At 35.0% G+C, this 21,001-nt stretch overlaps 1 protein-coding gene across 1 annotated transcript in view; it reads right to left on the bottom strand.

The window, feature by feature from the left end:
- Nucleotides 1-1,938: 1,938 nt before the first annotated feature.
- LOC131957112 (A disintegrin and metalloproteinase with thrombospondin motifs 6-like) overlaps nucleotides 1,939-21,001 on the bottom strand; it is a 24,518-nt gene continuing 5,455 nt past the window's right edge. The window contains exons 5-18 of the mRNA XM_059321818.1: nucleotides 20,833-21,001; nucleotides 17,495-17,572; nucleotides 16,577-16,716; nucleotides 15,778-15,818; nucleotides 13,415-13,526; nucleotides 11,903-12,073; nucleotides 11,082-11,220; nucleotides 10,544-10,672; nucleotides 10,319-10,370; nucleotides 9,354-9,503; nucleotides 5,789-5,932; nucleotides 4,543-4,689; nucleotides 2,569-2,709; nucleotides 1,939-2,211 (exon numbers count right to left, since the gene is read on the bottom strand). The exon at nucleotides 20,833-21,001 is cut by the window's right edge and continues 79 nt beyond it. Of these exons, the coding sequence (XP_059177801.1) occupies nucleotides 2,003-2,211; nucleotides 2,569-2,709; nucleotides 4,543-4,689; nucleotides 5,789-5,932; nucleotides 9,354-9,503; nucleotides 10,319-10,370; nucleotides 10,544-10,672; nucleotides 11,082-11,220; nucleotides 11,903-12,073; nucleotides 13,415-13,526; nucleotides 15,778-15,818; nucleotides 16,577-16,716; nucleotides 17,495-17,572; nucleotides 20,833-21,001 (1,822 nt within the window). The 3' untranslated portion in view covers nucleotides 1,939-2,002. The remainder of the gene's footprint in view (nucleotides 2,212-2,568; nucleotides 2,710-4,542; nucleotides 4,690-5,788; nucleotides 5,933-9,353; nucleotides 9,504-10,318; nucleotides 10,371-10,543; nucleotides 10,673-11,081; nucleotides 11,221-11,902; nucleotides 12,074-13,414; nucleotides 13,527-15,777; nucleotides 15,819-16,576; nucleotides 16,717-17,494; nucleotides 17,573-20,832) is intronic.

Consider the following 21,001-nt stretch of genomic DNA (forward strand, 5'->3'; position numbering starts at 1 on the left):
GACATATCTTCTCCATGAAAATATAAGTTTTTCTTTAGATAGACACAAATGCACAAGCGAACTGCAGTTGTCATCATGTCCGACAATGTTTATTTAAAGTGAGCTGTTCTTAAAATAATAAAACGTGTGTCACTGGACTGAATTTTTTTTTTCGTTTCAGATTTACAAAATAAAAATATAAATTACATTATTAGACTGCTCCTTCCATAGGATCCTGAATAGCAGCACTAAAATGTTTGCAATAGTACTAAGAAAGGTGTGGAGAGAAGTTTTAAAATATTCAACTAAAAAGAGAGTTCATGGTTTCTTTAACAAATCATATTAGATAATGTCATCACATAACATTTATAGGTTGTAGGAATATGCTTAATGACAGCTATATATATTTTTCTTCTTTTTTGACAGTAGTATATTTGTCAAAAATGTATTTATAAAGGCCTGTCGCAAAGTCGTTTTTCGTTTCTTTTAATATTATGTGATATACAGTTTCTTTTTTGTTTCCAAATATATATGGACTCGTTCTTTTTCCATATATTTGAGTATATTTCCAACATCGAGCCCCACTGATAAATATTCAGACTAAGACAGCCGCGTGATACAAAAGCTAAGCATATTCGAACCATCTTACCAAACTACCATCACGTGATACTTTATTACCCATCTTAGTACACAAGCAAATTTTCAATTGGTTTATTAAAACATTTTAGTTTTAATATTTTGATCTAGAGTCTAGTCCTATTTCAGCCATTAAAATATTTTGTTGCTCTGTTTATTTTCTAAATACGTACTGTCTTTCTTTCGGTTCGTACTGGTACACATCAAAAGAGGGGTAGACTTACTTTTCCCGTTGCACCTCGAAAGGTAGAAAGAAACCCCCAAACCAGGATTAATACAATGCTTCAATTACTTGTAATTAAATTGCAATTCTAATATATATATATATATATATATATATATATATATATATATATATATATATATATATATATATATATATATATATATATATATATTAAGGGGCCCCGCCCAAGCTTAATCCGCCCCTGGCAGCAATAATTTTACATTTGTTCTGTCATGTAATGGCTTTTTCTTTAAAAACATCTGCTTATGCTAAATGATCATCTTGGTATCAATGGATTTAAAATCTTGTCATTGCGATACAGTGACTTCATGTGTATCCGTGGGATTTACTGCCGACTTTCATATTTAGATCAGTATATATATATATATATATATATATATATATATATATATATATATATATATATATATATATATATATATATATATAATATATGTAATGTGTGTGTGTTTGTTTCTATATTTAGTATAATAAAAATCTATCAGAATTCTTTCATTTGAAAAAATATATTTTATTTTCCTCAATAGCTAGGCATGTTTAAAAAATCAAATTTCATCTTATCTTTAACCACAAATCTCAGCCTTGAGTTCATTTATTTGTTGTATAAAAGCGAAGAAGTGTATTAACATATTTCACCAGATTAACATAGTCAATGTGATTTTTAAATTAATTATGAATTTTTAATCATCATAGGGCTGCATGGTCAAGTAAACGACTACTAAACGTAAGTCTCAAGTTCGGATCCCGGACCCGTGTTTGTAAAACGTTCATAAGTCCAACCAGCTCGTAAATAAAATAAACCTATATATATAGGCCGCTGTGTATAGTGCTAACCACATTATTACTTTTTATGCCGAGGTTGAACTCTTCTTCGTCTTCGCTATGGACCGCAGGGTTCAAAAGAGTAACTTAAATTTGCAGCGCCAACCTATTTCGCTTTCTAACTCCATTCAACAGAAAAAACAAACAATAACGTTCACGCAGCACAATAAAAGCAAAACATAAATGAATAAAAAAAAAAGCGTATATTGTCATTTTGACTTTTAAGTTAAAAAAGAAATAAAACATTACAACTCAAATTGTTTGAACAAAACATTCTAAATCTAGTGTTACTGCTAAAAGTACTTAACTAACGCGATTTTATTTTATAGAGACGCGTGCAGCCACCAAAGAAGTGATCATCAGGACCAGGAGAACAGGAACCTGCACCTTGCTGCTTCCAGATCCACTGTGACAAGATTTGCAACAGATCTGCGCAAAGTCCGAGTACTTGCAGAGGGAGCGGGAATTACGTACAGCAGAGGAACAAGTTTGTCCGTTGTACCGGAACTCAGTGTCGTCTAGACAAGCTGTACAGTGGGGGAACATGGGTTAATTTTAATCAGTTGTTTATTAATTGCCATAAATAATCAAAATAAATTAGCAGTACATTCAGTTAGGTAAAAATAAAATATGTAGTTAATATGAGTTATTATTTTGGCATTCAAATTGGGTAAAACATGCACTTAACATTAATTATTATGGCATTTTTCATATTTAACTTTAGTTTAGAAGATTCGCGTTATTTTGCGTATAGAGTGCTTTAATTTTAGAACCCTTTCAACGATGTAGTCTAGAGTCCAGTTATTTCAATTATTTTCTATTAAATCAAATGTTTTGGTACAAGAATGCGATTTGACATAGTAGTATTAGTACCTATCACTCACCCTGAACTGTAGTGTAAACATGTTGACAAGACATGCAGCAGACCTGCTCAAAGTACTTGTCGTTGCAGACGGCGCGTGAGTTACGTACAGCAGAGGAACAAGTTTGTCCGTTGTACCGGAACTCTGTGTCGTCTAGACAAGCTGTACAGTGGGGGAACATGGGTTGTTGACTAGTTAAGATATATATTTAACAAAACTAATATTGGTTAAAATAAAAATATGTAACTAATATTAATTATTATTATGGCATTCATATTTGGTAAAATATGTACTTAACATTGATAAGCAGATTCGCGTCATTTCAGTTATAGAGTAGTTTAATTTTAGAAGCCCTGGGACGATGTACTATAGAGTCCAGTTTTTTTTCCCCATTTAATTACTTTAGCCGTTATTGATGTCACACGGATCCCCTGGCTCCAAGTCTGTTGGGTCTTGTGGTGCTGGACTGTTTAATACTTCCTGGAAGTGATCTCTTCATCATGCCAATTGTTCTTCAAGTGATGTTAGAAGTTTGCCATTATTGTCCCAGTTGGAATTGGTTTTCCTCCCACTCCAAGTTCTGCTTGTTGCATAGAGTGTCAAGGGATCTCGCTTATCGACAACTGTTTCGGCCTGCTCTGCCACTTAATATATAAACAGTATCCTGTTTTTCTTAATTTTCTTTTCACCTCTGTAGCCTTCTCATGCTTGCTTCTGTTGCCGTGTTTTTGTTCTTGATTCAGTTCGCTCTTTTGGCTCTTTCTTTCCTCCACCTTCTGCCATGTATCATCTGTGATCCGGGGCTTCCTGTTGGGCGATTTTCTTCCTAGCTTCTCCTTGCAGGCTTTGATGGTGGCTTGCATACATATTTTCCCGGTTTATTCTACTGAATCAAATCGAATTCTTCCGGGGAAATCACCAGTCAGGAAATCCTCAAGGCCTTAAACAGTTAAATGAGCGACAAGGTAGAGGTGGAGAAGAAGCAGCAAATCGACTTCATGCATTTCTCAACTTGGTCTGGAGCACAGGACAGTTCACAACGGATTGGAAAAGTGTTTGTGAAGTTGCCAAAGAGCGGCGACTTATTTCAGTGTGCAAAATGGAGGGGTATTACCTTGGTCTTCATCCCATGTAAAGTCCTTACTAGAGTCGTTTTGGAATCAATTTGGACAGAATAAAGGAGGCCGTTGACCTTAAGCTAACAGATGAACAAGCAGGGTTTAGGAAAGAAATATCTTGTAAAGATCTCAGCTAGCCACTCTTTGAATCATTGTAGAACAGACGATAGAGTGCCTATGGAATAGGTATACAGATAACACTTACGGGGAAATTAGAGAATCTAGAGTTTGCATATAATCTTGCCTTACTCTCACAACGGCATCACAAAATGCAAGAAACAGTTGACGCGTTAAGAGCGATTTCACAGCGCGTATGTATTAAATTAACAAAGAAAAGATTAAAATAACAATAGACGGAGGACATGTAAATGATGTGGAGGAATTTGACTACTTGGCAGCAAGATCAGCAAATCGAGAATCAAAGCGTAGGACATAATGGCTAGAATTAATAGAACTCGCTACGTTTTCACAGTACTGACAACCATTTGGAAAAATTCTGCTATCTCCAACACAACAAAAATCATGATTTTAAATTCAAATGTCAAAGCTGTTTTTTTATGAAGCAGAGGCATAGAGAGTCTCCAAGGCAAGCACAGAGATGATGCAGACCTTCATGAAAAAATGTAATAGACAGATTTTCAAATTGCGGACAAAGTGCCGAATGTAGACCCTAGTCAGACCTAGAGGCGAAGTCTTCTTGGAGAACTGAAGACAGCAAGGATGTCTTGGGAGGTTTTTATAATAAACAGCCGGGCCCGGAGAAAAATGAAAGGTTATGCTTCACAAGGAGTAAAGAGGATTAAATCAAAGTAAGTCAAGTCATTCAATCGATTGTTTTGGTACAAGAAAGAGATTTAGCATAGTACAAAGCACTCACCATCAACTGTAGTATTGACCTTTTGACAAGACACGCAACACGCGCGCTTGACCTCCACCTCGTCACACATGCTAGGCCAGTTCTGAGCTAGAGACGCACATTGTTTACCACTAAAAGTAAATGCTGGATTGTCCACACAGATTTTGGCTGAAAAATATCAGTTTTTATTTAAATTGCTTTCCCTGTCTGTCCGTGTGGATCAAGATCTGATGACAAAACAATCTGACATCAAATTTATCTTCATTTGATGCTTAAATCGTTTTTAAAGATTTAATACATATTGGTCTACTATTTATTTTATTTATAAGTAAATAAAAAAATAAAAAATAAAAAATATATAAATAAATGAACAAATGAACAAGTGAATGAATGAACGTACGAACGAACGAACGAAAGAACGAACGAACGAACGAACGAACGAAAGAACGAACGAACGAAAGAACGAACGAACGAACGAACGAACGAACGAACGAACGAACGAACGAACGAACGAACGAACGAACGAACGAACGAACGAACGAACGAACGAACGAACGAACGAACGAACGAACGAACGAACGAACGAACGAGCGAATAAATGAATAAATGAATAAATGAGTAAATAAGTAAATGAGTAAATGAGTAAATGTGTAAATGAGTAAATGAGTAAATGAGTAAATGAGTAAATGAGTAAATGAGTAAATGAGTAAATGAGTAAATGAGTAAATGAGTAAATGAGTAAATGAGTAAATGAGTAAATGAGTAAATGAGTAAGTGAGTAAATGAGTAAATGAGTAAATGAGTAAATGAGTAAATGAGTAAATGAGTAAATGAGTAAATGAGTAAATGAGTAAATGAGTAAATGAGTAAATGAGTAAATGAATAAATGAATAAATGAATAAATGAATAAATGAATAAATGAATAAATGAATAAATGAATAAATGAATAAATGAATAAATGAATAAATGAATAAATGAATAAATGAATAAATGAATAAATGAATAAATGAATAAATGAATAAATGAATAAATGAATATGTGAATAAATGGTCCAATTTATATAGAGCTTTTAAAACGTAACAGTTTACAATTAGGTTCAAATTTTTTTTATAGCGAAAGTAGTTAATGCTACAGATTTACTAATTAGGGTAAAATTAAACGTGCTACCAATTTATAACTCTCCTCCCTCCCCCATTACTTTAAATTATTTCATTTGTTTTGTCAAATTAATAAAACAATTTATTTGAGAATATATTTATCAACCAACCTGTAGTGGTTTTTGGTGTCGATTTTGTAGTTCGTGTCGTGTATGCAACACCACTTTTACATGTTTTGCAACATTGCATTTTCAATGTTGGGCTTAAGCAATCCGATGTATCACAGTTATCATAATAGTCATCATATTCGCAGTCTGTAAAATTATGTTATTTAATTAATACATGAATTACATTTTACAAATTACTCGTGAGCTTGATAAATACTGGAATAAAAAAAATACTTTTTATTGATTTGTCAAACTGATTTCACTTGAAAAATTTACAAACGTATATTAACAAACAATAATGACATGCTTTACTTTAGAGATACTAAAATTGAACAGACCGAAATGTAATTTTTACTATATATTGTCTTTTATATATATAAAATTGTCTTCTTCCATGTGAGAAATGGTTTTGTGTTTTAAAATGATTCAAAATGGAATCACGTGATTTTAGAGGCCGCTTGTTAATCTTAACTAGACGATATAGTTTCCCATTTGAAAACGGTCTGTCGGCTTTACTGCACGTAAGTGCTAGATTTAGACTGTGAGATGTTCAATTAGCAAAATAACCAAATCAAATTTTATCAGCAATATATTGCTGCGCTCCATATAGTTGATCGCTCATTGAAGCGGCTCCATCATATCCATTCAATCATAACATTACAGTCTTTGTGTATACTTGATAGAGTGTCCATTAAAACATGTGCAAGTCCTTTGCCTGTTAGATTTGTAGGAAATCCTCCCTTATTTTCTTTATGTCGTTATCATAGTAGCGAACGCATAACAACAATTGCTTCATACCCGCTATATCAATAGTTTCATCGACTAAGACAGAAAATAAATTGACAGCAAATTTTTTCGCATCAATATTTTGAACAATTAATTGTGAGACTTAATTATCTTGCATTTTTTGATGAATTTTTAGAAGATGTTTTAGTGTTTCGTCTCCGTCCATGGATCTGTATCTCAAAAAAGCTCGAAAATTGTATTCCTTTTCATAGGACCCTTTACCTGAAATTCTCTAAAATCACTATGTTCCTAAGTGCAAGACTTTGTCGGCCGCAAAAAAATTATAGTTTATATTATGGGCGCTATTTAAACGATTTTCTAGAATTTGTTGACTTAATGATAAGTTCAACGCTATCTTAATAGGCTATTATTTTTCTTCATCATGACTAATTTACGATTTTGGGAAAGTAAATTTGCTAATTTATGATACTGACATTGCTGGTGCTCATTCGGCTTGTCTGTTGCCTTTTTTTCAGTTTAAAAATAAAAATTTTACCCAATGGCTGACTACCTTCACCACTATAATTCAAACTTATCAAAAAACAATATTTGCAAAATGCGCCATTAGTCATATGGAGTAAGTCAACCAGTTCCACCTATGTAACCATGAATACTGACAGTTTAAATTTCTTTGTGCGATTGCTGGAAATTTTTAAAAATGATCAGGAAGCCAGATATTTTCTAATAAATACAATCTTTTATCATCTATTATAACTCCTTTTATACAGTTGCCTATATCATTTGCGTAAGAAACAGGCGAAGATACTGAATGTATGGAAATTTCAAGGTGTAATGTGCCTTGAGGAGCAATAGTACCATCTTCATCTTCAGCATTTTCAGTTTTACTTTTCTTTGTAAAGAAATCAGTTTATAATGTAGTTTTTAATTTCTTTTTTCCCCATTTGCCATTCATTGAAGTGAATTTAAATTTGCAGTAGTAAAAGCATACACGTTTAAACACGACTATGCGAATAAGAAAATTGGTCTTTTTTAATGGGTACTGTAGGTTCTTGGCTCTAGGTCTATATTTAACCACTTACGCAGTTTTTCTGTCGACCTACACAAAGTTTTGTGTCAACAATTGTGAGCTCGCTTTCCTTCCAGATGCGCATCCGGTACCATTATATACTAGAAAAACCTACCCAGAATTCATCCCACTCTCACCCCTTCCACATCCCTTAAGTGATCAAACCTTGTTCAGCTTCCCATTGGCCTACTACGTTCCAGATTATTATAAATCAATTTAGCGCGATAAAAAAAAATCATAACTAAGATCTAAAAGCAATTCTCATCACAATGTATACATTGTTGTTCTAGAAACTGCCCGGCCTGTTTAGTGTTTTCGCACTAAATAATAGCACTAAGTCAATAGCGGTAACTGAACGTAAAACAGAAGTCATTTTGGGGGTTAATGGGGGTATAACCCCTTCAACCCCTCCGGCCTACGCCTCTGAGATAGAGAGAGAGAGAGAGAGAGAAAGGATTTTTACGCGGGTAATGTTTTTCGATATATAGCTTATTAGGCATACTGCCTAGCTTCGCTTAGGTTTTCAAACATTATTTGAGAGTTTGAATGCTTAATTTTTGTTTTTTTTTTTTAAATTTTTTTTACAGGGATCCAGAATAATTTGCTAATGTAAGTAAGTTTGAATGCTTAAATAGTTAGTGATTGGCTGATATGCGGAGTGCTTACGTTTATCAAACAATAAAGCTAATTTAAGAGTCAATTATGCAACGTTCACAATTTATAAATCGAAAGGTAATTAAAACTACAGAGGTTCCCTGAATAGTATAAATTGACTTTTAAAATCCACTTCTATAATTTAATTAGGATAAGTACTTTAATTTATAAGACAAATCTTACTTGAATGAATGCTATTATTCGTTATTTTCTGTTTGTGTTTAAAAAAAGTATACAATTTTTTGAAATTTTTTTATTTTAAATAGTTACCTCCCTTGTAAATGAAACGAATGAAGTAGTCTTTGTTTACTTTTTTGCTATGCTTATATGATGAAATACAACATCTGGACAAATTTAACAACTATAATGGTTTTTCTGACGGGAATAAAGTTTTATTGTTACCTTACAGGGTTGGTCTACGACCTCACGAAATATCAGGGCATTGTTTGGCAATTTTTTATATATAGCTGATGTAAGGAAAATTTCACTCGTGGTCAGTTTTTAGCCCTGGACGCGCGAGCAGAGACTGACTGATACTATATCCGCAAGGCCGATTCATTTACCCAGGTTTGTAGAAAAAAATGAGCGAGAAGTAGAGAGCCTAAGTTCCAAAAGATAGTTTTGAAAACAGTTATCATTTTTCAGAAAATTAACAATGTTTATATAGAAAATTCGGACAGGTCAGTTCTAACGGTCTTCCGGATTATAATCACCTGGTTATATATTCATTTTTTCAACTATAGCCATTTTTATGGCATAACAGTTATTACATTATTGGCTCACACTCGTTTTATATGTACTATGTCATAACCATAATCACGTTATGCAATCAGGATCACAATCATGGTTTCTTTCAGACATTATTATACGGGGGAAAATAGAATTCTAGGAAGTGGCGAACTTAAAACATTCGGGGGTGGGGATGGTAGTATGCATTTTAAATTTAAATTTTACATTTTACATTTTATTTTGCCAGGGATGGCGAATGAGATGGACTAACTCCGGGGGGGGGGGGGGGGAGAGAATAGAGGACTTCCGAAGCCGAAGAGATGCCTGAAAGAAACTGTGCTAACAACTACACGAAAAAAAGAATAGCATTACTTCTTATGGTTTTTCTCACTGCTTTGCACGAGGAGCAGCATTTTGCCCTTACGTTGTCACGGTAACAATATCCATTGAAGTTGGCCACTTGCGCCTGACAGGACGAGAAATCTTCACTTCTTCCAGGCTGGTCTCCGTACATGCATGTCTCTAAAATAAAATGTAACGATTATTAGAACAAACAAACGTATAGAAAAATTTACTTCTAGTGGTTCAACTACGCCGATTTTAAGTCCTATACAATCGGCGAGTAGATTTATAATATTGCAGCCAATTAATATGATCAACCCGATGCCCAGAGCTATATTAATAAATTTGTTTGACTAGAGAAGCTTTGACCATAGTTATTTGCCCATAGGGGGTTTGACCACATCGAGGCTTTCACCAGCCTTTATGTTTGTAGAATTTTAGTACATGCCTATTGTCAAACCCCCGATGTGGTCACAGCACCTGTGATCCAACTTCTATGGTCAAAGCACCTGTGGTCAAATGTCTTCGTACAGTCAAGGACAATTATAAAGAACAGTAATATGTCCAGAGCTATTGTAATCGACAGTCTGTTGTCCGTAAGTATTGTAATCAGATGGTAAGGTTTATTAATAGAAACAGTCAGATGCCTAAAGCTATTATAATGGTCAGTTAGATATTAAGGACTTCATAATTTAGTCAGACAGTTCTCAACGGTTTTTAATTTGAAGTATTCTTTGTATTACTATATGGCGTATAATTACAAATTATGCAGCTTATTTAAAACTAATTTGTGTAACTGTTGATTTTATTTTTTTCCAACTAAACTACTCAAACGTAAGGTCGTCTAGATATTTTGTTTTTAATAATCTACGTTTCCTTTTGTATAGATTTAAAATAGATAAAAAAAGCACTTTCTTAATTAGTTTTAAAAAGAATAAATTAACCAAGATATCACGTTTTAAAAGCTCGCAGTAACGTTTAATAATTTTGTATACCGTCAGCTTGCGGGGCCCCATCTTGTATCACACAACGGCCGTTAATGCAAATCTGTCAGAATTATAATTGTATTTTAAGCATTTGTAAATGGCTGCAATGTTTCCTGGCTAATATAAGTTGAGATGATTTCAGCAGCTAAAGGTATGGCTAAAATTCTCTCGTGCTAAAATGTTTTTAAAAAATTAGTTCTTCCCTATTCAGTGGCATCAGTGCAGATAACATACCTTGCCGTTCCCACAGGTAGTACCTCTAACAGCAGCGACATTTGTTAAAGACACACATGTGCTTGCATTTTCTGGGTTAACGCAGTACATACTGCGGCATATTCCCTCTGTATCATTCAAGTACAGGCTCTGAAGGGCAAGAAGGAAATAATAATGTCAGGGATTTCTAATGTTAATGTTATTGCTGTTGTTTTTATTGTGGTAAATAAACGCAATAATGTCTTGGGTACAATCGTCTAGGCAGATTATTTCGAGGACATTAAGTCACATATTTATTGACATGTATACAATCAGGCAAAACGAAATGTTCATTGTGTACTGTTAATAGCTTATCAGCTAGCTAGGTGGCCGATTAGAGCCTTCTAGACAACTCTGCTCTTCACAAGTTTGCCCAGCTGTCTCCGGTACTAACTTACTCGTAAGGGCTAATGTCAAAACTGTCCCCAGAATTAATAGTAAGGGATACGTTCAGAACAACATCCCAAAAAATAACTTACTTGTAACCCCTTTTTCAGAGTCGACAGTTTACTTTACTTACACGGCAAAAATTAGATGTGGCTCCGTAGATCATTTGACACTGTTGATCGGGTGTATACATTTGTCCTGGAAGCTGATCTCCTGCGTACGGGACTTCTTGATCTATTGGAATTACTTTAGTCAAACAGTAGTAGCCTCGTCTATTAAAAAAAAAAACATATTTTATAAAAAAAATATTTGATCTACACAGACACAGACAGACACACACACACAGACACTCAAAGACAGACAGACAGACAGACAGACAGACAGACAGACAAACAGACAGACAGAAAGACAGGCAGACAGACAGACAGACAGACAGACAGACAGACAGACAGACAGACAGACAGACAGACAGACAGACAGACAGACAGACAGACAGACAGACAGACAGACAGACAGACAGACAGACAGACAGACAGACAGACAGACACACACACAGACACACAGACACACACACACACACATATATATATATATATATATATATATATATATATATATATATATATATATATATATATATATATATATAGGTATATATATTGTGGTTGTGTTGTGGTTGTGTTTGTGTCTGTGTTGTGTTTGTGTTTATGCTGTGTTTTTGTTAGTTTTGTTCTGTTCCCAAGTTGGTACATTTAAAAAGATTTACCTTGGCGGAGCACGGGTATGCAGCTATTATATATATATATATATATATATATATATATATATATATATATATATATATATATATATATATATATATATATATATATATATATATATATATATGGTATGATAAATGCAACATACATTAAAGGATTATAAAAAAACCCGCAAATGCATACTAGAACTGACATTGTATTTAACTGTTCCTCTATGAACTTCGTGAAGTATTGGACGCTGCACGAAGAGAACTGCCAAGGGTTGTACATCGTGTCTGGCGTCTCTTCAAAAGTTGAAGCCGCCATAATGTAACGGGAAGTGTCGGTGCACCTGTTGCTCACACCGTCATGTTGAGCTGACAGACTGAAACCAAAAGATAAGTGTGAAATCAGTTTTAAAAAATGTATATATAACTAGCAGTATATAGCCGGCGCTGCCAGGGAATGTGTAATTTTTTCAATTAAATTTCTATATGCGGCAAATTTATAAAACCGTAACAGTAACCGTAACCATAACCATAACCATAACCATGACCGTAACCGTAACCGTAACCGTAACCGTAACCGTAACCGTAACCGTAACCGTAACCGTAACCGTAACCGTAACCGTAACCGTAACCGTAACCGTAACCGTAACCGTAACCGTAACCGTAACCGTAACCGTAACCGTAACCGTAACCGTAACCGTAACCGTAACCGTAACCGTAACCGTAACCGTAACCGTAACCGTAACCGTAACCGTAACCGTAACCGTAACCGTAACCGTAACCGTAACCGTAACCGTAACCGTAACCGTAACCGTAACCGTAACCGTAACCGTAACCGTAACCGTAACCGTAACCGTAACCTCAACCTCAACCTCAGCCTCAACCTCAACCTCAGCCTCAACCTCAACCTCAACCTCAACCTCAACCTCAACCTCAGCCTCAACCTCAACCTCAACCTCAACCTCAACCTCAACCTCAACCTCAGCCTCAACCTCAACCTCAACCTCAACCTCAGCCTCAACCTCAACCTCAACCTCAGCCTCAACCTCAACCTCAACCTCAACCTCAGCCTCAACCTCAACCTCAACCTCAACCTCAGCCTCAACCTCAACCTCAACCTCAACCTCAACCTTAACCTCAACCTCAACCTCAACCTCAACCTCAACCTCAGCCTCAACCTCAACCTCAACCTCAACCTCAACCTCAACCTCAACCTCAACCTCAACCTCAACCTTAACCTTATCCTCAACCTTAACCTTAACCTCAACCTCAACCTCAACCTTAACCTCAACCTCAACCTCAACCTCAACCTCAACCTCAACCTCAACCTCAACCTCAACCTCAACCGCAACCTCAACCTCAACCTCAACCTCAACCTTAATGTAGCAGCCTTAACCTATATCTGCTACCTGAGGAATAAGGTTTTCTTGAGAATTGTAATAACTGACACGTCAATTCACGTGAATACAACAGCTCACGTGTATGTGTGTATGTATGTAAGCGTGTCTTTGTTTGTGTACAGTGTTTGTGTGGATGACGCCGGTAGAACAATAGTTGTACATTTGATTGCGAATTAGATATTTTACTTATTTTTGAGATTTCATTTATCTATCTGAAATAGTACTCAAGTTATAGGCTTTAAAAAAATTAAAAATTGAAAGAAGAATAAGTTCCACTTCCGGTTATCGGAAATTCGCTGAAAAGTTAAGTGTGTCTACCTGTGCCCCAGCTCATGGGCAGCGGTGTTGCTGGCCTGATAGTCCGCCATGTCCTCAATGATGGACGTGCTAGAGCCGTCAGTCCGACACATGGTACCAAGATAAGCATAACCTGATGAGAGAATATAGTCTTAAGTTCTTCTTCTTCTTCGTTCTTAATTTTAGTGTTGGAAGGGATCCCACTCCAACACATTTTTCTTTTTGGAATTGCTTCCATAGCCTTTGTCCAACCAAGAACAAACTACAAGGCATTTGTTGTTTGATCTTGGAGTTGTCTCTCCTAGCAAACGAGCCTCATCTGCCCAAGGGTTCGAACTCGAGACTTTTCGGTTTAGCAGCCTTGAGCTTTACCGACTCGACCACGCCGACCCCAGTCTTAAGCGGTTGTACCTTAGAGTTTGACATGGTCTATGGAGATTAGTTTAGAAAAATAAATTTGCCAAAAAAATATATGAAAAATCTATTTTCTTATAGTTGTTTTATTTGAAACACAAAACAGTAAACAGTTTAAGATAGTACTCGGTGTTATTTGATCTCAATACTTATATTGATTTTTGTACATATATTTAATGGAACAAGGATCTTTATTTTTTGCCTATACCTGACCTATGTTAAACATGATTTTGGTATTCAAAATTATTGAACTTATTCACTCGTGGGCATGCAATCAATATAAGTGCAGTTTTTTAACGTTGTAAAAGATTTCACTGTTTCTAAAATATGTTAACAGTACCGTAATGATAGCCTCACGTGAACATGTAGTATAGTTGAGCATAAGACTGCTAATTTTTAAGTCTAGAGTTCAGATCTGGACCGTAATTTTTACACAGCGATGTTAAAAGGGGTAGTTTTTTTTTAGATCCGACAGATGCTTTCAAGATATTTTTACAAGCTTTTATTTAACTCACTGTCTCTGTCGTCAGGCTGTCTAGATCGAAACGCCCGAGCGAAATTACGGGCACTTTGAGCTGACAGGTACGGTTCATAGTTGGTACGTGGGTGAAGACATGAAGACAATGCAACATGACATTAAATTTGATTTAATTAATTGCCTGATTAATTTTTTAAGAATTGAATTACAATTTTGACCTAATTTGTAGGCAGTCTTACCCAACTGTTCCGCACCATTATACACGCGTCATCACGTTCATTAAGTGAGCAACGGTTTTAGTCAAGCATCTCTATTGTAAATTTAAAAAAAAATTAAAGTACTGAAAAAAATACATAAAATCATCGTTTTAATAACAAGCTTTTATGTAATAATGCACTAAAAATTAGAAAATAAATTATACATCACTATTTAAATGACTATAAAGAAAAGTGTGGGTCTCTTCCCATATATTAGTAAAGGTATCGAATAAATACTAAAGCGACCCACGCTTTTCTTTATAGTTATTTAAATAGTAGTCTATAATTCATTTTCTACTTTTTAATGCATTATTACATAAAATATTGTTATTAAAACGTTTTTTATGTATTTAAAAAAAAGTTACCAAAAAGACTAAATTTTACATGTGGCTAGCATACTCGTCCCGCGCGGTACTGTAGTATCAGAAGAAAAGCTGACGCAATATTGTAAGAGTATTTCGTGAATGCATTACCAATTTTATATTTTTCTAAAACTGGGTTATTTAAATGTAAACAGCGCAGACGCAAGATTTCGTGGATGATAGTTGTTATGGTGTGGGTTTGTCTACTCAATGGCCTAACCCCTTGCTGTGTGAAAGCCTTGAGTAATCGTTAATCACACCCTACTTAATAGTGAACTAGAATAGACCTCAGCTCGGGATGCTGCAGGTTTACCGACCATTGGGGCTAATGCGAATGTGTCTGATTCAATTTAATCAACGATTGTAGTACCCCACCGTATTCATAATGTATGGCACTTTTGAAAAAAAAACGTAGGCGCCATAGTGTTCAATGGGGAATTAGGGGTGCCAAGTAGCAACATTTTTGTGGCCTAATTTAAATTAGTGAACCATTATAGTAGCCCGTCGAATCCATAGTGTATCGCAATTTTTAGAACTAAGGAAGACGCCATAATGCTCACGGAAAAGCACGAGACGCAAAGTATTTCATTATGTCGTGGCACCTCCCCTCCGAGATTTAAACTCATAGAAGTATTTTTCAACAAGTTCCCAAAGTTTCATGGCGATCGGATAAAAGGTGTAGTAATGCATAAAAGACATACGAACACAAACAAACTTTCATATATATATATATATATATATATATATATATATATATATATATATATATATATATATATATATATATATATATATATATATATATATATATATATATATATATATATATATATATATATATATATATATATATATATATATATTATCACAAACCTATTATACTTGTGCCTGAGTCTGCAGATTTTAAGTTGTATCTGCAAATAAAACCAACAAATTAGTACTTAGAGGTTTACTCACAATAATATACATTTTAGAAACTCTCTCTCCCAACATCTCCATATCCCAAAATAGGTAAGTAAAAATTTCGTTTTGTTAAATGGTTTACACGATCGATAAAATATATAGTAAAGAGTTCTGTTTAAAAGAAAGAATGAGAAATAAACTAATTTATCCAATAATTAGCCAATTAAAGAATAATCAAAACGAAAGGACTAATTATATAGCATCATTCTTTTCTACCACGTTACGTATTCAATACAATCAGTGCAGTCACTAGGTCGGGTGATACCTGCTGTAGATTTCATACGAACTCTTCTATTAAGGAGTAGGCATATATGTATGTCATACTAAAGTCACAGTCAATTTGGTCTCAAATCCATCCCGTGTAAAAAAAAAACTTCTTAGCAGTCTTGCTAGTTAAAATTAGGCATATTTCTCTTTGGAGTCACCCCCTTAGATGCTCACATTCACTGCGGTCCTCAACCTCAGCCAACGCTTGTGACGTTACTAAACAAAAAATAACGAATTCCCTACCTCTTCCGTTTCATATTATATATATATATATATATATATATATATATATATATATATATATATATATATATATATATATATATATATATATATATATATATATATATATATATATATATATATATATATATATATATATATATATATATTTATATATATATATATAATACTTCAATTACACATGAAGTAACACACAAACCCAGTGAACAGCATTGCATGGTCATATGCTTGTAACAAATCACTGGCCCCTACAAAAGAGCGAAACGCGAGCAAACCCTTATCAGCATCCAACAAGCCTTGAGTGCTGTAGTCAGTTGTAAACTTTGAAGACGAGGGTGTCTAGGGAAAGGTGTGGATGAATGGTAGAGGGGGGGGGGGGAGGGGGGGGGGAAGTTTAGAACAAAAACTGAAATTCAAATAAGGCTAGACACCACAGTGCAAACAATATAATTTAATTTAACATGTTTCAAGGTGCTTATTATATCCATATATTGATAGTGTATAAACTACATACAAAATTAGTAAAACGTTGCCATTAACATAAACGATTGCTATGAAAACCGCATAAATTGTGTGAAAATTAACACCTTTTTAAACCTCTATAACTTTGCTCTCAAAAGCTATACATAATTTTTTATTATAGATTTTTGTATATCACTTTAACTTATTATTTATTTTGATAGCTAGAGTGCCTTTTAAATACATTTTTAAAATTTATAACTATGTGCAAAAATAAGAGGGTGGTGCTACATAAACATTAATATCTCCTAAATTATTGCAGTAAACTAAATGTACCAACCTAGTATTGTAAATGGTATAATGTTTAATACCTGTGGCAAATTAAAGTCTTATATGACAAAGAGTTCCAACGCATAGTAATTTGCATTGTGAATTGTGCGAAAAATGCAAAGTTGAGATAACGGGGAAAGAAGGGTAGAAAAAGGCACTGTGCGCTTTATCTTGTAGTAAATGGTATATATATATATATATATATATATATATATATATATATATATATATATATATATATATATATATATATATATATATGTGTGTGTGTGTGTGTGTGTGTATCTGAATTTTTAAAACTTAATAATGAGATGAAAGGTTTGCTTACTTCAGCTACAAAGATCTTGTTTAAACGAACTCTGATCTTGTATGGTGCTGTTGTTATTCCCTGGTATAGCAGGTCTATCTGGAGAAGTTAAAAAAAACAAAAAAACATCAGTTTCTTAGAAATTCATTTCCATTGACGACTTTGGCTGTTTTGCTGCATTTGGCACTTAGACTGTTCTGCGGGCTTCTTATTCCACGCGTGGACTGAATCTGCCGTCACCAATCCATTTCCGTCTACCTCTCGGTCTACCTCTCGGTCTACCTCTCCGTCTACCTCTCGGTGTACCTCTCGGTCTACCTCAACGTCTACCTCTCCGTCTACCTCTCGGTCTACCTCTCATTCTACCTCTCCGTCTACCTCTCGGTCTACCTCTCGGTCTACCTCTCCGTCTACCTCTCGGTCTACCTCTCGGTGTACCTCTCGGTCTACCTCTCCGTCTACCTCTCGGTCTACCTCTCGGTCTACCTCTCGGTCTACCTCTCCGTCTACCTCTCCGTCTACCTCTCGGTCTACCTCTCATTCTACCTCTCCGTCTACCTCTCGGTCTACCTCTCGGTCTACCTCTCGGTCTACCTCTCGGTGTACCTCTCGGTCTACCTCTCCGTCTACCTCTCCGTCTACCTCTCGGTGTACCTCTCATTCTACCTCTCCGTCTACCTCTCGGTCTACCTCTCGGTCTACCTCTCCGTCTACCTCTCGGTCTACCTCTCGGTCTACCTCTCGGTCTACCTCTCGGTCTACCTCTCGGTCTACCTCTCGGTCTACCTCTCGGTCTACCTCTCGGTCTACCTCTCGGTCTACCTCAACGTCTACCTCTCGGTCTACCTCTGCCTTGTAGTCTTTTTACTTAGGGTGTTATATAATATTTTTACACTTCTGTTGTAAGGCATTCTCTTTTAAATTTACTAACCGTGTCGGTCTTACTTTTTACTTTCTGGTTTACATAGTGTAGCGGGTAAGTACTTAACCTAAAACAGATAAATTTAGATATTCATACATCTCGGTGTCTTATGTCTGTTTTAGTGGATCCAGTTTGCAATCTGTCTGTATGTTTCTATCTCTCTTCGTGTGAACAAGATAACCTGAGTATTGTTTTAATTTGAAGGACAGAATTTCATATAAAGTATTCGATCCGATACGTAAGTTTTCTTCAATTTTTTGAATGTTTTCAATTTCTGGAAGTGGTGTTTTACGTTTTTAATTACTAAAAGCTTGCGTACGTTTTCATTTAGGTGCAAGAAATGTTAAATAAAATATTAAATTGCAAACGTATTGTTGTTTCAGTTTTTTTAAAGACACAGTACCCGAAGGTATTTCCGCAAGAGTACAGCTTCACTTCATTGTCATTAACCTTGACACTTTATGGCGCAAATGGACTCAACAACGTTTTTGGCCGTTTTAATTATGAATACACAATTTTAGCTAAAGGTATTACATCCCATACGTATTTTTTTTTACACTTTTGAGCCCGAATCTACTAGAAGTTCCACACCTTACTGTTATATAAAGATACTAGCCGTCCCGGCCAGGCCCTGCACTGGCTTCTGTGAAAAACCTTTCTGTTAAAGACCTTTACCTGTGTGGTTAGTAATCATCATAAACCCGGCATTGCCCACCCAAACCACAACCAACCAAAACAACAAAACGCAAACATAACGCTAACACAATTACAAATACAAACGAAAACAAAAACCTAACAACAAAAACAACCACAAACACCAATACAAACACAAAGAAAAAACAAACAAAAAAGCAAACGAAAACAAAAACCTAACAACAAACCCAACCACAACCACAAACACCAATACGAACACAAAGAAAAAAACAAACGAAAAAGCAAACGAAAACAAACCAAATCCAAACGCAATACCAACCACAAACACAAACCCAAAGAAAAAGACACAAACGAAAAAGCAAACGAAAACAAACCAAATCCAAACGCAAAACCAACCACAAACACAAATACAAACACAAACCCAAAGAAAAAAAACACAAACGAAAACGAAAAAAGAAAGAACAAAAACGAACCAAATCAAAACGCAACCACTAACGCAAACCCAACCTAAACACAATGAAAACACAAACGCGAACATAAACGCAAAGTGCTCACAGTCTAGCCCGGGGCAGAATCGCCTGTTTCAGCTTAATAAACGACTATAGTACCCCAACTTATTCATAGTCTTTTGCACTCACTTAAACGAACGTAGGTGCCAAACCAAACCAAATGAACAATTATAATACTCCAAGCGTAACCGTTAAATACCTACAACAGTTGCACTTGATCAATCCCCGCTAATTATGTACTTATTTTTTTCATAACACCAAAACAAAGTAATAAAAAGTAAATTCTTTTCCACTAATGCAATGCTTCAGAAAGGGAAGTAATTGTGTTTTCCTAATTTATCAAAGGGAAGTAAGTGCTAAAGGACTAAATATAAATAATTTTCAGACATAATTAGAATTTTTGTTATTTTTTTTAAATTGTGTTTAATGAACATGCCGACAATTATTATTATCAGTTTGAAAAATGAAAATTATTTCCCAACACTTTCAATAGTAATTTTTTAACTCATAAATTTAGACTATGAGCACGATAATAGTCTAACACTTAAATCCATACAAGTATGTCAACGACAAACAAACAAACTTGTTTTTACATACAGAATTGAGCTTTATATATTAGATACGACAACTTGTAAAGAGCTTACTCCCACTTTATTTTTTATTTCTGCCAATATTGTAGGGTCTTTGTATATAATAAGGACAAATCAGTGTATTGAATGTGCTTATTTCAATCAACGATTGACGAATGGAACAACTTGCTTATTTCAATAAAAGGTGATTTATATTAAACTTCTATTTAAAGGCAAACATATTTTTAAATGTTATAGGTTGACTGATTTTAATATAATTCTATAATTTAAAATTTGTTTCGAGTGTTGGTGTGGCAGTGTGGAGAGTACGGTGGTTACCAAGAAGGTTCGGGGTTCGGAACCGATTTGAACTGTGTTTTTTAACGACTAATGACATTGATATATATATCATTATTTATATATATAAATTAGGGTTGGTTTAAGGTCAGGGTCAGGTTTAGGTTAAGGGATAGGATCAAGTTTGGGGTTAGGATTAGGGTTGAGTTAGGAGTCAGAAAATAATATTTCTGGAGGAAATTTTTTTTTAAACTGAATTAATTAAATAAGAATTTCTTTATATAACCAGTCTTAAGAGGATATAAGCACAGTGTTTATTTTCTTGCCAGACCATTGTGCTATATACATATGTTGACCATAACAAGATCAACCCTGTTTATTTAGGGTTAATCTACATAAAGTCCTTACCCCATTGAAGATAAAGGCGTAGTACTCGCGTATGTTATCTATTGCTTTTGTTCTAGAGTCAGACTTCCGGTAAAAACGGCTATAGGCAGCATAATCAACAACAGCGATGACGTCAATGTAATAGGTCGAGTCTGCCGCGCGTCGGTCACGCTTGGGTGGAGGGGACTGG

The sequence above is a fragment of the Physella acuta genome, unplaced genomic scaffold (genome assembly GCF_028476545.2).
Source record: "Physella acuta isolate Inbredline_101_S28 unplaced genomic scaffold, ASM2847654v3 ptg001208l, whole genome shotgun sequence".
Lineage (NCBI taxonomy): Eukaryota > Metazoa > Mollusca > Gastropoda > Physidae > Physella > Physella acuta.